The sequence below is a fragment of the Peromyscus maniculatus genome, chromosome 2 (genome assembly GCF_049852395.1).
Source record: "Peromyscus maniculatus bairdii isolate BWxNUB_F1_BW_parent chromosome 2, HU_Pman_BW_mat_3.1, whole genome shotgun sequence".
NCBI lineage: Eukaryota > Metazoa > Chordata > Mammalia > Rodentia > Cricetidae > Peromyscus > Peromyscus maniculatus.
In genome coordinates this window covers 105,993,552-106,009,429 of record NC_134853.1, presented here as the reverse complement: position 1 = coordinate 106,009,429, position 15,878 = coordinate 105,993,552, and the positions used below count along the sequence as shown (strand labels likewise).

The 15,878-nt window shown below is 37.1% G+C and overlaps 1 protein-coding gene across 10 annotated transcripts in view; it reads right to left on the bottom strand.

The window, feature by feature from the left end:
* The window catches only part of Cntln (centlein), a 260,522-nt gene that overhangs the window by 57,580 nt on the left and 187,064 nt on the right, over window positions 1-15,878 (bottom strand). For 7 of the 10 annotated variants that reach the window (XM_076564463.1, XM_076564467.1, XM_076564470.1 and 4 more), the window contains 3 exons: window positions 11,692-11,866; window positions 7,409-7,502; window positions 7,102-7,325 (listed from right to left, as the gene is read on the bottom strand). In XM_076564463.1, coding sequence (XP_076420578.1) covers window positions 7,102-7,325; window positions 7,409-7,502; window positions 11,692-11,866 — 493 coding nt within the window. The remainder of the gene's footprint in view (window positions 1-7,101; window positions 7,326-7,408; window positions 7,503-11,691; window positions 11,867-15,878) is intronic. The other 3 variants (XM_076564465.1, XM_076564466.1, XM_076564469.1) reach the window with 1 other exon arrangement.

Sequence of the window (15,878 nt, the reverse complement as noted above, 5' to 3'; positions counted from 1 at the left end):
AGCCTGGTCTACACAGCAAGCTTCATGTCCACATTGTTCCACGTGATTTCAACAACAGCTCAATAGATTACTCAGTACTCTGGAGAAACTGCTTTCTCATTTGACATGTTTAAGCTTTCCTATGTTTTAATGGTTTTTCTCCATGCATACAACTTTCAAAATTATTCAGCTCAAATGCCACCTCCCTTAAAAACCTTACTAAAGAATGATAGCAAAATGATTGTTCCCCTCCACTATACTTTACATATACATGTACACATGTGTCTTTGTATATTGACATATGCACAACTATATCAATATTATGTATATATACATATCATAATGTCCTTGAATTGTGATACACATTCAATTCTTATATTAGTATCTTAAATGAGGAATAAGGGTCATATTGCATTCCTTATTGAATATCTCATTATAGCAATACTTTAGATGTGTTAGGTACATTGAAGTAATATGAACTGTAGCATATATAAAGGTATTCATATGTGTATAAGACAATATTCTCGTCATTATAAGGAGGGTGAAATGCCTATGAAACAAAGAGGACTGACAGAGGAGGCATGGGTGGGGAAGGCTTGTGTGGTATGGAGCAGCTATACTCAAAGTACACTATATGCTGGCATGCAAAGGACCTTACATAGCCCCTGTGCAACAAAATAAAGAGAAAACAAATTCTAAAATAGCAAGTACACTTAAATATCACAGTCTAGTAGTCAGACAAATGTTCTAACTTGTCACTTCCAGAAAGATTGGTATTTTAATGAGACAAACATGTTTGAAATGATATTGCTACAGAGAAGAAACATTGCTGTAAATAAATAACTGCAATGTCTCATATTGTTTCATCATAAACAAAAAGGACGTTTTTAATTGATGCTATTCAGTCTGTATTTTCTTCTGAATATTTTCTGCTGTACAATCAGAATTGGAAACAGAATATAAGAAGCATGATTTTTCTAGCACACAGTGTTCCAAGTAATAATAATGGTCCTTAACAATCAGACCCAGATATTCTGTTAACAAATATCACTCAGTTCATCTAGAAGATCGGACATAGGAACAAGACAGTCACGTCCAATTCCACATGGATTCTGAGCTCAGATCCTGGATTTTGCACAGTTTACCTTGCGAACATGATCCGAGTGACATTTCACAAATTCCTGGATAAATGTTGCTACACTCTGCCAGGAGAAAGACAGGCTATGTCATGCACAGATCAATAATCGCACTGTGTTTCATCAGCCTCAAAATAAAAAATGCTTCATCTGGCAAAAGCCATGGCCCTAGAGAGTCTGACATATATAAACTGAATAGCTTACAACAATTGTGTACCACACAATCTACTGGTGTAAAGTAAAAGAAACTTTGGGGATGAGCAATGAAAATCATAGAGAGTGGTTTTCTATGTTTTTATTACTAGAGGCTTGAACAATGATTATCCAAGGACAATGAGGCCATTTAAAATCTTTTAATTCCTGGCAGAAAAAAAAATGGCCATTAGTTCACTGTTTCCAACCTTTTGAATAAAAGGTATATAAACAATTATCAACAAAACACACATTTAGAAAAAAACTGAAAAACAAAGACATCAAAATAAGTATGTGAAATTTTAATGCAGATACATAGAATCTGACACTTTTATAACACAAAGGTTTGCTAACATGTTTTGAGATGTGGTATCTATATGCTGGATTAATCTAAAAGCCCAAGGCATTTGCTGACCGGGCCATGTTCCAGGTTCTCACACTTCACAAAAGTCTTTTATTTGAGGTTTGATTAAACTAATTCAAGATTCATTAGTTAATATAATGGAAAAAGAAATGTAAAAATGCAAATCCTAAAAATTGAACTGCTTTATTTAAGATTGCTGTTGTCCCCAAAAGTCTGAGAATAAAATATGTTGTTACAGAATTTATCTAACTCAGAGTAGGGGAATCAAGAATTCTTCAAGAACTTGGTGAAGATAAAAATGTTCATTAAAAAAAAAGCAGCACTGTACATTTGTAATACTCATGCTTACAGGTTGCATGTGAATCCTGTGATCATCCCGATAACCACAATTGAGTTCTTACAGCAATAACCTGGGGTTAAAATTGTTTTTCAGGTCATGGTTTAGAAGCATCTCTTTTTATTTTTTAAGAAATATTGTCTTAGTATTTTTTCAGTGCTGTGACAAAATGTAATGACCATGCAACTTACAAAAGAAAATGTTTAATTTGGGGCTCACTTTTCCAGAGCTTCTAATTCACGTTCTCTGCTTCCTGTGTGCAACTAAAGATGTGCTCGCTCAGCTTACTGCTACAGATGCCTGCTCAACTGTCTGACTATGGACCCTCTGGAACTAGAAGTCAAAATAAACTCTTTCTTCTGTAAGTGGCTTCTGATCAGGGCAACAGCAAAGTAACTAACACATAGATTTAGGTTGTGATCCTGAAGTTACCACTTTATATCCTGATCTTGGGCATCATATATTTCAACTTCTTAAGACTTAATTGCATTGCATACAAAACAATGGATACTCTTTTCTTTATAAAGCTTTATGATGAGCTAATAAAAAGAAAAAAATAAGATGCCTACAAATTAGGTCCAATAATCATTAAATAAAAGCTATCTGGTGTTTCTTTTAAACATCACAGAAGCTACGAGCACAAAGTCTGCCACCAGACTGCTGAGTATGGAGCCCTGGTTTGCAACTTACAAGCCCATGGTGTTGGGTAAGTTATGATATCTATCTTAGCTTCTCCATTTGTACAAAAGGATCAGTTGAAGAGTCGACTTCATCGAATAGATGTCTGAAATAATGACTAATTTATGTAATGAGCTTATAACAGCACTTGACACTTAACACATGTGAAAGTATTGGCAAATATTTTTTTCTATTAAGAACACAGTGTAATATTTTAAAAAATGGATCCATCCACACAGACTGGAGGTCATGCGTGGTTTTGTGGAAGAGAGGATCCTTTACTATGACAGATGTTTGATGTAAAAAAACAAAAGATTATAAGGATAGGTTGGTTGAGCAAAACACAGTAAAGGATGTGAAAGATGCAGGCATAGGAACAGGTGCTCTCCCAATTGAGAAAAAAGAAAACCACACATTTAGGATAGAAGTTTCAGGAATAGTGAACACAATTGGTGATTTTTAAATGAATATTAATATAAAACACACAGTAAAATACAGTCAAATACATAATAAAGTGAGGACACTAAAGAACATAAAAATGGATAAAACAATCCCATTTTCAAAGTGTTTATAATATGAACAGCAAATAGTTCTCATAAGAGAGGAACTATCTACATACCACAAGAAAGTATGATTACTTGCTTCTCCTTTATCATCTAATACTGAAGCTTATCCAAATGCTAACAAAAGCAGCTGGGAGTACCTTGTTAGTGTGTTGAGACCACTGGCCAGGATGGTGGGAAGTGTGTCCACAAAAACAGTCACTTTCCAATATGCTCATTATTTGTCATAGTCTACAGCCCACCAAACTGAATATTTTAACATGAGAGAATTTTATTATTATTTATTAATACTACACCTAGCCACTGACAAACTAGTACAAGCAAAATGAGCAAGAGACAGGAGAGTTAGAACCTCCCTACAGCAAGACTCGGTGTCCTATTTTGAACATTCCATTCAACAACAGTATCATCCACTGCTTCAATTAAGTGTTCACAAAATACTCAATGCATTCTGGTACATAAAACAAACCTCAATGAAGTTAAAACCATAGAGTATCTGCCTATTATGAAATCAAATATAAAAAAACTGACATTGGAGAGACAGAGGAATGTCTCCAACACATTGAAGCTAAATAATATACTTCTCAGAATCCAAAAGTTACAGAGGAGGAGTTGGAGAAGAAGCTCTTAAAATAAACAGAACTTAATAAAATGCCATATCTAAAACATAACATATTCTGTATGTTTTAGTAGCAGTAAGTTTTGTAAAGGGCAATTGTAGTAGTACACAGTTCATCTGAAAAGATGATTCTGAATGCCAAGATAAAGAAGATAAAGTAGTAAGCCAGCATGGTGGTCACACCCTCTATCCCAGGACTGTGGAGGCTGAGGAAGGAGGATCACCATGAGTTTGAGGCCTGATACACAGTTGTCTCAAAAACCGTCAACGGGAAGACTAGAATAAGCCCAAAGCCAACAGAAGCACAAAATAATGCAATGTACTTGAGGAACACAAAACAGAAAAACTGAAACAAAAAGGTAACTCTTAAAAAACAAAGACAAAATTAACAGGATGTTGGCAACATTAAGAAAAAGAGAAAAGAGAAGATAGAAATCAGAAATACCATAGGGTAGCCATTAAAGAGTTAGGCAAAACACAGGAACAAGTATTGTTACTAGAGTTAACAGAACAAAAAGCATCCATAAAATTCATTAAATCAACAGGTCAACATAAGGGAATGTAGGGCCCTGGTCTCCTCCCATATTGAGTAAAGCCGTTGCCTGCTTGCCGACCTTGACCAGATGTCCTCCCTATAATAATTCCCTGCCAGTATCCACCCTTCTAAATGCTTAAGGGAAGTTCCTTGTTTGTGTATCCTGCATATTGGGCGTTAACAGCTTAGATGCAAGAATGTTTGGTAGCGAACTTCTACCCTCCAGGGATCCTCCATTTGTGCTGTAAGCCTGTATTTAAGGTTTCCTCCCCCTTTCAATAAACGGCATTTGGCATTGGGCACTCTGCTGAGGCGAATGACCCGCTGTCTTTTTCTCTTATTTTTTAATCCGCAGCCCCTCTCTCGGACATGGTCAATAGGTATCGGTAACGCGGGCATTACCGCAACAAGGGAAAATACCATGAGCATCTTAGGATGTCAGGGACAAGGACAGAATCTCTAGTTGTGGAAAAATACAGACTCCCAATAAGACAGGGAACTAGATCGTCTTACAGTCAGGTTGCCTAGCAACAGGACATTGAGTCAGAGCCCTTGACCCTTTCACCCTGTAAACATCCTATACAACCATCCTGTTAGCTTGCCCCACCTTATGCAGATGACAGCTTCTTGCTCCCCCCACCCTGCAGAAACTATATAAACCCTCCTGGAGAAAAATAAAGTTGCACCTTGATCAGAATCTAGACTTGGTGTATTTCCTTTGTATCTCCTGTTCCTACATTCCCTCCTTAGTGTGGTCGAGTACCCATTGTAGCCCTGCAGGCGGGGCATTAGGAGATGACAAAGAATTATTAATCTAAACTTAAAATTCTTAAGAGTGTGGTGGCACACATCTTCAATATCAGCACTTTGGAGGCAGAGACAGGAGGATCTCTGTGAGTTCCAGGCAGACACAGTGACACTCTGTCTCTAAAACAACAGCAAACAAAAACAAAGAAAGCCCAAATCTTTGTAGATAAAAGTCCACAGAAAGTTAAGAAAGGAAGGTAGCTTTAACTTGGCATGTTATCTACTAAGAGCATACCAAAGCATACGTCATACATGGAGGTATGTATGACGTATGCTTAAATACAGCAACCTACATACAATGCAGTTGTTTTATAATGCAGTAATTAACGATTTGCCTTTAATTTTGTTTATATCATTTTGTAAGTGAAAAAGTATCCATAGGTTACTTTATTGAAAATACATTCAAGACATTTCTTTTTGCAAACACAGACATATATTATTAGTATACAGACTTATTTTCTTATTTAATAAATGGTAATAATATTTTAAAATTAAATCCTGTATGGTTGATAATAAGCCTTAAGTGTTGGATTTGTATGCTTATTTTATACCTGCATACCTAATACCGAAGATAAACTTCTCAGGTGATAGGCAAACCACAGAAAAAGTAAAGAGTAGATTAAGAAGTAGCATACTTTCAATGTTTTTCAGAGTTGATTCATATTTTGATTATATAACTGTCATTACTCAATTTGGAGCTTTATGTAAATGTCTAATGCAAAATGGCAGAAGTATGTCTGTTTATGACCATTTTGGAAATTCTGTTCAGAATTTAAAATTTTTTGTTTTTTAAACTCTAATCATTAATCCTAACAGCAATTTTAAAAATCAACATTCTAACACAATACAATTCAATAATATCCTAATTTGAAATGAACAAATTGAAGAACAATGGTAAGCAAATAGTTTTAAAAGTCTTTGACTTTTTAATTAAAACATCACGTTTCTGTAAGTACAAAATCTTCATATGTACAATAAGAGCATTTAAGTCATAACACACAACAGCCTGGAGTCTGAGCCGACTTATTTCAGGCAGTATCTGCTGGTGTACCTCAGATCCATTACTCCTTTGGTTTTTTTAAGGTTTGGTGACTTCAATTCAGACACCTTTTGCTGTCACAAAATTGATCATGGTCTCCACATGCAGTTCTGGGACTCCATGTGGGATCATGAGACACAATTTAAGGAGACAGGATCTATATTAACACCTCAAATGTTTTTAAATTTGTACATATGTCTAACACAAATGGAAACTGAAATCACATGTAAAATAAAATACTCGTATGTTCAATGTAGAGACCCATAGAGGTGTCCTAATAAGAACATACTCAGGATCTGAGAATCTGCTTGCTTTATCCAGCAGGGTGGCATAAAGGGATGACTGGACTATGGATGTGGCTACCAGGTATTTGGAATGGTCTGCACTTGGCTGTGCAGTATGCTGTGATCTAGCAAGGGGAGGTCTTTTGCCCCCCGCCCCTTGGCATTGTTATAAAAAGCCCTTTTGAAGAGACAGAAGGGACCAGGATTTTGATCCAGGTCCTCCCGAAGCTATCCTGTGTTTCTGTCTGTCTCCTCTCTGTTATCTTTCTATCTAAAAATTTCTTTCTTTTTTTTTTTTTTTTTTTTTTTTTTGGTTTTTTTGAGACAGAGTTTCTCCATGTAGTTTTTGGTGCCTGTCCTGGATCTCACTCTGTAGACCAGGCTGGCCTCGAACTCAGAGATCCACCTGGCTCTGCCTCCCAAGTACTGGGATTAAAGGCGTGGGCCACCACCACTTGGCCTAAAAGTTTCTTATCCCTCTCCTCCTCATAGGGACCCTTAAAAGGTGGGAGCTGGCTTCCCACAGTTCAACATATCAATTATAATGCAGTCTTAGTGTTCTCTTTACCTTTATTGTCTGTCTGCTGGTCTGAAATCGTTGATCAGATATCTGCTGTTGATGGAGGAGTTTCTCGTTTGCTTCTTTATATTCCTTAGCAGATGACTCTGCTGTTTTCTTGGCATTATGAAGCAAACTGTTTTGCTGCTGTAAGGCTATAATCCGTTCTCGTAATAAAACAGTGTTGCTACTGGATTTTTGGGCAGGTATATTTTTGTACTTTTCTCTGTTAACTAAACAAAAATAATATTGCTAATAATTAAAAAAATCAGATTACATTTATAAAGACACTGTTAGTTTCTTATTACACTCTTACCTCTGGCAGGAACCACTGTATGTAAACTCTTCTGCATGCTTCCACTTTTCTTTTGAAAAGCCATTTTCTTGGTATTCTTACAATGAGAAATATCCTAAATTTGAAAGTTCAAGAAAAAAATGGTTTCTACTCAATGACATTGTCAAACAAATTCACATGTCACTTAAAGTATATTTAAGTAGACAAAATGTGTGGACAACAAAATTCTGTAATTGATTCCTCGATTATATCCTCAGAAATCAATCTGAATTTATATTTTAATATGTACAATAAATTTAATGCTGAACTATCAGGTAGAAGATATAGACACGAAATCAACTTGTAAAGAAGTAGAATTTCACCTATGGACAGTTGTAAAAAGTAGGAATAAATAAATAAAGCAAGGGCAATAAGACACGGCTAGTTAACGATGCAGTCTCTGTAGCCTGGGTGCTTGGCTTAGAGGCTTCTCCTGTTCTGTTTGAATGTAGACATGAGACACTGAGGGCAAATGAAACTCAAAGAGCAATAACAACCTTTTTCTTGCTTTCACGATAGGAGAGGTGGGTCATATTTGGGAGACCAAGACAAGATGGTCACCTCAAGCTGCAGACCAGCAGGGCTCATGTGGGGAGCTCCAAGCCAGCCTGGCTTCAGGGAGCTGAATGGGGGTGTCATGTGTGGCATCGGTCCCCTGCTTTTTTCTGTGTCTCTTCCAGGAACCAGTGAAAGACTTCCTATCCCACTACATCTAGTAAACACTGTTCATTCCTGGGATTAGTATCTAAGAGTGTGACAACTGGGTTGCAGTTACAGTTTGGTATAAGTGGTAGTTATAGTTTTCGAGAAACTATCAGGGAATTTTCTGGAATGCTACGTTGTTGCATTCCAAATCAAAGCAGCACAGGCTGAGCTCCACTTCCTCTGCATCTTTGTCAGCTCTTGGGATTGTCTTGTTCACTGAGCTGTCCTTTGTGATGCTAACCTGAATTTCCTGAAAGGCTAGTGATGCCGAACAACTTTTTGTGTACTTATTTGCCACCCAGGTATCTTTTTGGGTGAACTGCCTGTTCATGCCTTGCCCACTCACAATTGGATTGCTGTATCTTTTATGGCTGGAGTTTGAGAGTTCTTTATATGACTCAACACGTGAAACCTTTATCAGATACTGGGCACCGGCCATGCTGTCCCACCTTCTAAGCTTTAATGTAATCTGACTTATGAATTTTAGATTGGTATCAGGTCTGAAAATTCTTTATTCATCAAACCCTAATTCTGAAGATTTTAATCTTACATTTCATTCAATGAGTTTTATAACTTAAATGTCACACTTTTATACATTATGCATCAAGTTAACTTACACATAAGATTTGAGGTTTAGGCATATATTCCTCTTTTTGCTTAGGAATAGCCAGCTGATTCTGCTATTTGTCAAAAAGACTGCCCTTCCTTAATTGAAATAGTCATTTCACCTTCATCAAAGATCAGCTGCTAAAAATGAAGCAGATTTACTTCTAGACTCAGCATTTCACTATGTGGATAATAAAGCTTCCGACCCTCTGAGGTGTATAGTATCATCCCATTTTATAACAGAACCAATTTGGGGTAATGAGGGTTTATGCTACCCTCTGTGGGGCAAATAAAAACCAGACTTTTCAGTTTCATAATTTTTATTTGGATTTTTCAATACCTTTACTTCTTTCCTGAGACTCTTTATTAACAGGCTCTGTTTTTTTCTCTTGTTGTAACCTGTCCATAATTACTCATTGAAACATTTTACAGTGACAGTTTGTTTAAAAGGAATATCATATATAGTATATACATCCTATCTACTGTCAGGCTTTTGTCTTTTGTTGATTGATTTCTCTTATATAAGCTGCAGTATCATTTGTTCTTAATATGATGAGTGATTTCCACTCTGAATAGTTGGGGTATTGTGTGAAGACTCTTGATATTATTTGCATTTTGTTGGCATAGCCTTCTCCAATTACATGTTGAGACAGACAAGAGGCACAACATCAGTTATACAAGTGGAGAATGGGAGTCCAGTCTCTAGAGACACCATAGTTGAAGAGGGGCACATCATGACTGCTTCACAGGGAGCAGTTGAGGCTCTGCAATGGGCCTCTGCCTTCACTACTGAAGCTGGAAGACGGACAGTCTTGTTATTGCTCCCACCTAGCCTACTGCGACAACACAAGGAGGCTTGGGGGCTTGTTAGGTATGAGGCAATGAAAGTTGTCTTCTCTGTGCTTGGCTCATGACATCACGTGCTAGGAAAGAAAGGGGATCTCTCAGATGGTGACAGATGTTCAGGACTTCTCTGTAGTCTCCATGCAATGAAGATGGGGCCAAGGCTCCCCTGGGTCCTCTAACACTTTACCCAGATAGGAGGAGGAGAGATAAGAGCTACCTCCTTACAAATGACAGCAGAGCCTAGGTATCCAATGGGTCTTTAATGTTGGAGGTAGAAGTCGAGTTGTATTTTCCATGGTGTTTGGCTGATAAAAGGTAGTTATGTAAAGTTTTCTGTCTTGCTAGGCTAACCTCATCATCCTCTGACTGGAAAGAGCACAGTGTAATTAGGGACTTTTATCATCTCTATTTATTACAGTTAACAGGTTGCAGGTGTCTCAGTGTCTAAGCCAGCACACAGGGAACTCTGAGAATTCAACACTACATTGAATCTCAAGACCCAAGGTTCCCATCTAATTTTTTACTTTTCTTTCAATTTTCAGAGTAGTTTTTATCTCTATCTTCCTATCTACATAAGGGGAAAATTGATAAATTGAACCATATTAGAATTAATATGTTATTTAAAAAGCACCATCTAGTAGGGCAAATGGCATAGGAAGATACATATATAAATGTTGACGGAGTCTAATATTTTTCAAATATACTGAAATATATATTATATGTAATATTTTATATAGATAATAAAATTCCATACCTGGCATATTCTATATATAAGAAAAATATAGATAATTTGCTTATAAAATAGACATAAAAAAGCAGTTTAGCAAAGAATTACAAATGGTCGGTAACCACATAGAAAAGGCTCAATATCTCTCAATATCTTGGAAATCACAGAAATCCCTCAGCGATGAACCTCGAAACACACAAGTGGCTGAAATGAGAGTGTCTAACATACTAAGTGTACATTGGAGATTTACATTAACACCTGGGGTGTGCAGAGAAGTGGTCTCATACTTAAGCAAGTAAAAAATGCCAACCATAATCTCAGAAACTTATCATTTAAGGAGCAGTAATTCATGTTTTAGTTTTACTACAGAAATGTCCACATTTATGCAATAAATGGAATATACAAGAATATTCATTGTAACATTATTTGCAGAAAATCTGAAGGGAAGCCTCTCAAATTCCAACAGTATATCTGACAATGTGTGGCACATTCATACAATGAAATACTATATACAGGACTAAAAATGAATGAATTCTGAGTGGTAGTGAAGAAGAGAAGCCAGGCACCAGAGGCTTTCCATGACCTACTTCATAAAGCCCCAGAGAAGGAACTTAATCATAACCCTAAAAAAGGAAGTGACTGAATTAAAATCAAGATAATGGTTATTCCAGGGGTTGGTGAGGGAGTCTAATATTTTCCAAACACATTGGCTACAATTTGGTTGTTTATTTTCTGTTAAAATCATGTGTATATTTAATCAAAAGGATTTACATTTGCTTGCCATGTCAATGAGAACTTGAGTTTCTTCTATTTACAAACTCATGAGGCTGCATATGTATAATTACAACTAAACAAAACAGTCCACCAAGTAATGTGTAAAAAAATAGCACCAACAAAAAAGATTTAAAAACATTTGTAAACTAGGGTCTCTCACTATGTAAACTAGGTTAAGCTGGCCTAATACTCTTGATCCTCCTGCCTCAGCCCCATATAGTAATTTCTGTAGAAAGTACCTATTGTAGCAGAAGCATAGTAAGAATAAACAACTTTATTATAATGAAAGCCAAAAAAAGCATAAATTTCTTATTATATTTCATATTCTTAAAAACAATTCAAGTTTTTTTATTAGTTTTTCATTATTTCCTTTGTCTGAGATAAGAATACCTTACAATTTATAAGCACAGTGTTCATTTTCATTTTATCTTACAAATATAGCAAACTGGTTTTAAAAATGATTCAAAAGTGAGTATTTTTACTATCTATTTTCAAGAAGACAATTTTTAGGCATTCAAATTACAAAAAATGGCATGATGTATCGATTTAAGTTATAGAGAGAGGACAAAATTAAGGACACAGCGTAACTAGGGTAAGCTCTAGTTACCTTTAAGGCCTTGCCCTCCTCCCGTGGGTCTGTCTGCACTGCCCTTTGCTGGGCACTGCTGTCTTCTGTTTCTTCAGTTTCTTTCTGGTCTCCACCGTCTTCTATAGGGCCTATCTTCTCAGATGTTTCCACAATAATTGTTCCCAAATTCTGAGAGTGTGTCTCAGAATCACTGCTTTAAATAAAAGGAGCGGGGGGGGGGGGGGATGAGGCTATAAACCCCAACAAAACACACTCACATATACACTTCTCTAAATTTGATGGCTAAATGGTATTATACCATAGATCACATACGAAGCTATAAGTCTAGGTTAAGCATGCTCTCGTTCTCAGTATTAAAATCCATTTACACTTGTTCACAGACTTAAAGAATTTCATCTGGCATCAACCACCCCCCCCCCAGCACTCCGGCAGCACTTCCGTGGAGAGCAGCACAGGAAGCGCATGCTGCCTCTCTGTCAGAGTTTCTGAGGCAGGGCACACAGAGTTTAATTATTTCCTTTTAACAGAAAAATTTCCCATGAGGAATAAAAATTTTATCTCTTGGGCTTCTACCATGGGCTATAGTTTCATTCCTTGTGATGGAAATAGTTCATCCATTAGGAACCAGGAGCTTTGGTCACGTGAGCATTAAAGTGGTAAGTCAATAAAATGGGGGAACCAATCTGAAAACACTGCCTCATCACTTGCGACATCCTAACAATTTGGAAAATGAAACCAAATAAGAACACACGCTATTAGTGATGTGTTCAAGAGAAAAACAAATTAAGCCATGAAGAGGTTAGCCATTTTGAAGGTCATTTACTAGCCATTACAGACATGCAAATTAAAACATTAAGAGGCCATGTCACTCCAGACAGAATGGAAGTCATTACAAAAACAAATAACAACAAATTCTGGCAAGGATGTCAACAAAAGAGAACTCTCATATAATGTCTATGAGAATGAAAACTATTCCAAATCACTGGGGAAATCAGCATAAAAGTTCAAAAAATAAAACTAGACCTCCCATGCAATCCAGCTAGACCACTCTTGGGTACTTACCCATGCAATCCAGCTAGACCACTCTTGGGTACTTACCCAAAGGACTTCAAGTCAATATACCAAAGAAATACTTGCATAATGATCCTGTAGCACTACTCACAATAGCTAAGTTATGGAAGCAAACTGAGTGTCCATCAACACAGGAATGGATGAAGATGATGTATGTGATATAAACGACACAGTGGAATTCTTTTCCACCAGGAAGAATGAAGTGTTGTTTGGAAGAAAATGGATGCAACTGGAGATAATCACTAAGTGATAAAGTCATTTTCAGAAAGACAAATCCCATGTTTTCTCTTATTCACAAATAAGGTTATACATAGATACATAAAAACACATCTGACATGATAGTAGATGTGGTGGTTTGAGTAAGAATGACTCACATAAGGCTCATAGATTTGAATGCTTATCACCAGGGAGCAGAACTGTTTAAAATGACTAGAAATATTAGGAGAGGTGACCTTGTTGGAGTAGATGAGGCCGTGCTGGAGGAAGTGTATTACTGAAGGTGGGCTCTGAAGTTTCAAAACCAATGCCATGCCCAGTCTCTCTCTCTGCCTGTTGCCTGAGGATCAGAAAGTAAAGCTCTCAGCTTCTTCTCCAGGACCATACATGCCTATATGTTGCCATACTCCCGGCCATGATGATAATGGACTGAGCTTCTGAAACTGTAAGCAAGCCTCTGATTAAATGTTTTTTTTTGTTTTGTTTTTATAATGGTTACTCTGGTCATGGTGCCTCTTCACAACAATGGAACAGAGACTAAACCAAATGGTGTGAAACCATTTAGGGAAACAACAGAAAGTGAAGGAGAGAACGGGTAGATTATGCTCAGAGCATATCAGAGACTTGCATGAAAAAATAACTCAGTACCATGCTGAATAGATATCCACCATTAAAAATTATTTTAAAAACAAAGAAATAGAAGTTTTAAGGGTGAGGAGGACATGAACGTAACTTTCACGTGGATATATTTGAACTATTTACACCCCTTGAGACATCTTTAGGAAAAAAAAAACTCATGGTTTGTTCTAAATCTTCCTAATGGAAATGATTTTGAGGTGTTTTACTGCCTTGGTCACTCTAGAAAATGTGCTAGCTTATGCTGATGTAAAAACATGACAAGAATTCAAATTCACATCCTAAGAACTGTCCACTGTGTTACTTAGAAGAACTTCTGAAGACTACAATTGTGTTAGTCTCTCTGGCATGCCCATTCTAAAATAGACTCATACAGAATTTCTACATATAGACTATTAAATATCTTATTTCTTCCACAGTAGCCAAACAACTGGCATTTTGTACTTATGCAGCCTGATCTCTAGTCTTGTGTATAACTGTATGTTCCCAGTCTGCTAAGATTTCTGGGAATCATGATTCTAAACTGTATTTTCTACCCCTTATATTTGTACCTATTTTCTGCTTTTTGAGTGCTATTTTAATGACGAAGTTGATAAACAAGCTTTGTTAGGGTTCAGCCACACCATTAGTCAGTGTAATAGTTCTTTAAAATAACAGAAGATGTGGGCAGGGCAACAGGTAAGGGGTACAGCACTTAGTTATGGTTCAGTCCTCAGTGCAGGGAGGGGGAAGAGAAAAAAGAAAGATCAGCCTGATAAGAATTTCCTTGGAAGAATCCATGCAGACTTACAGAAATCAGCTCTCTCTCTCTCTCTCTCTCTCTCTCTCTCTCTCTCTCTCTCTCTCTCTCTCTCTCTCTCTCTCTCTCTCTCTCTGTGTGTGTGTGTGTGTGTAGGATATGTGTTGTATGTGCATGCCTGTGGAGGCCTGAAGTTTATATCCTGTGTTTTCCCCAGTTGCTCTTAATGTTCTTTTTAGAGACAAGTTCTCTCACTGAGTCCAGAGCTCACCAACTGAATAAACTCTATGGCCAGTGAGCTCTAGGATCCACCTGTCTCTACAGTACCCTGCCTTCCCCATAAAAGAGATAGCTGTGTGTCATAAAGCATGACCTTTTCATGGGTGCTGGGGATCAGGACTTGTGTGGAAGATTGTTTCCTGAGTCATTTTCCCAGTCTCAGATCTTCTTTTTAAAATATTTATGAATGGCTCTTTTTATAATGTATTGATGCCTTACTTAGGTTTGATTTAAACAATTTCTTCTTCCTGTCATACTTTTAAATGTCAGAATAGCAATTTACCAAATTTATAAATTCTTTCAATATTCTGAAATTCAGCATGTCTAACTCAGAACAGTAGACTCAGTATACTTACTTATTCTGTTATTTTACTAATATTGATATTTCTATTTGTAATTTCCCCTCCTCCCTTTCTGTTTGTCCAAAACTTAGCAAGAATTCAACATGCAATGTCTAAAATGTGGAAAGTTATTATGATCAATCCACGTGAGTCTATTAAATAGGTACAGAATTTATTAAGATATAAATTGAGGAAATACACTCACGAATACAGAACAGAGTAGACAGCTGAAGTTGTCCTCTGATATGACTAGGAGTGAATCCACCTCGAAAAAAGGAGCAGGGAGAAGGGGCATGTGACCCTTCTTCCAGCTCCTTATAAGAGGTCATGTAAAATGGCAGGAAGCACTGCCTCCTTCAGGCCATATAGGCCAAGGTCATGGCAGAGCAAATATCACTACAGAAAGTGGCATGATCATTATATTTAGTCATATATTCAGTGATAGAATCTATTGAAAATATCTCTTTGAGGTTGAATGGCTTTAGAGATGGGCCAGTGTTTTATTTTCCTCCCATTTACTCCTTTTCAAAGAATGATTAAATGTATACAGTGTTTCATGCATGCAGGATATACTCACTGATGAGGAAGTTCTACAATAATTAGCCCTGAGAAAACCCATATTCTAGGCAGAAAAAAGCAGACACTAAATACAATATGTTTGAAAGGTTATGCAGTGTGTGCTATAAGGTAAGAATAGCCATTGGAAAACCAAACTAAGCAGAGGAAGAGGAAGAAATCCAGACTCCAAGATGCAAAATGAAGACAAGGTTGCAGTTTGGAAGAGAATGGCCTTCGGGGCAGTCTTAGAGAAGAGGCATAAGTACCTGGATGACTAAGAAATGCATGCCCCATAAAAGGCAGGGGCACAGCTGAGGGAGGTGTCCCTGCTCAACAGGAAGAAGTAGCACGTCAGGTAGTCAGAT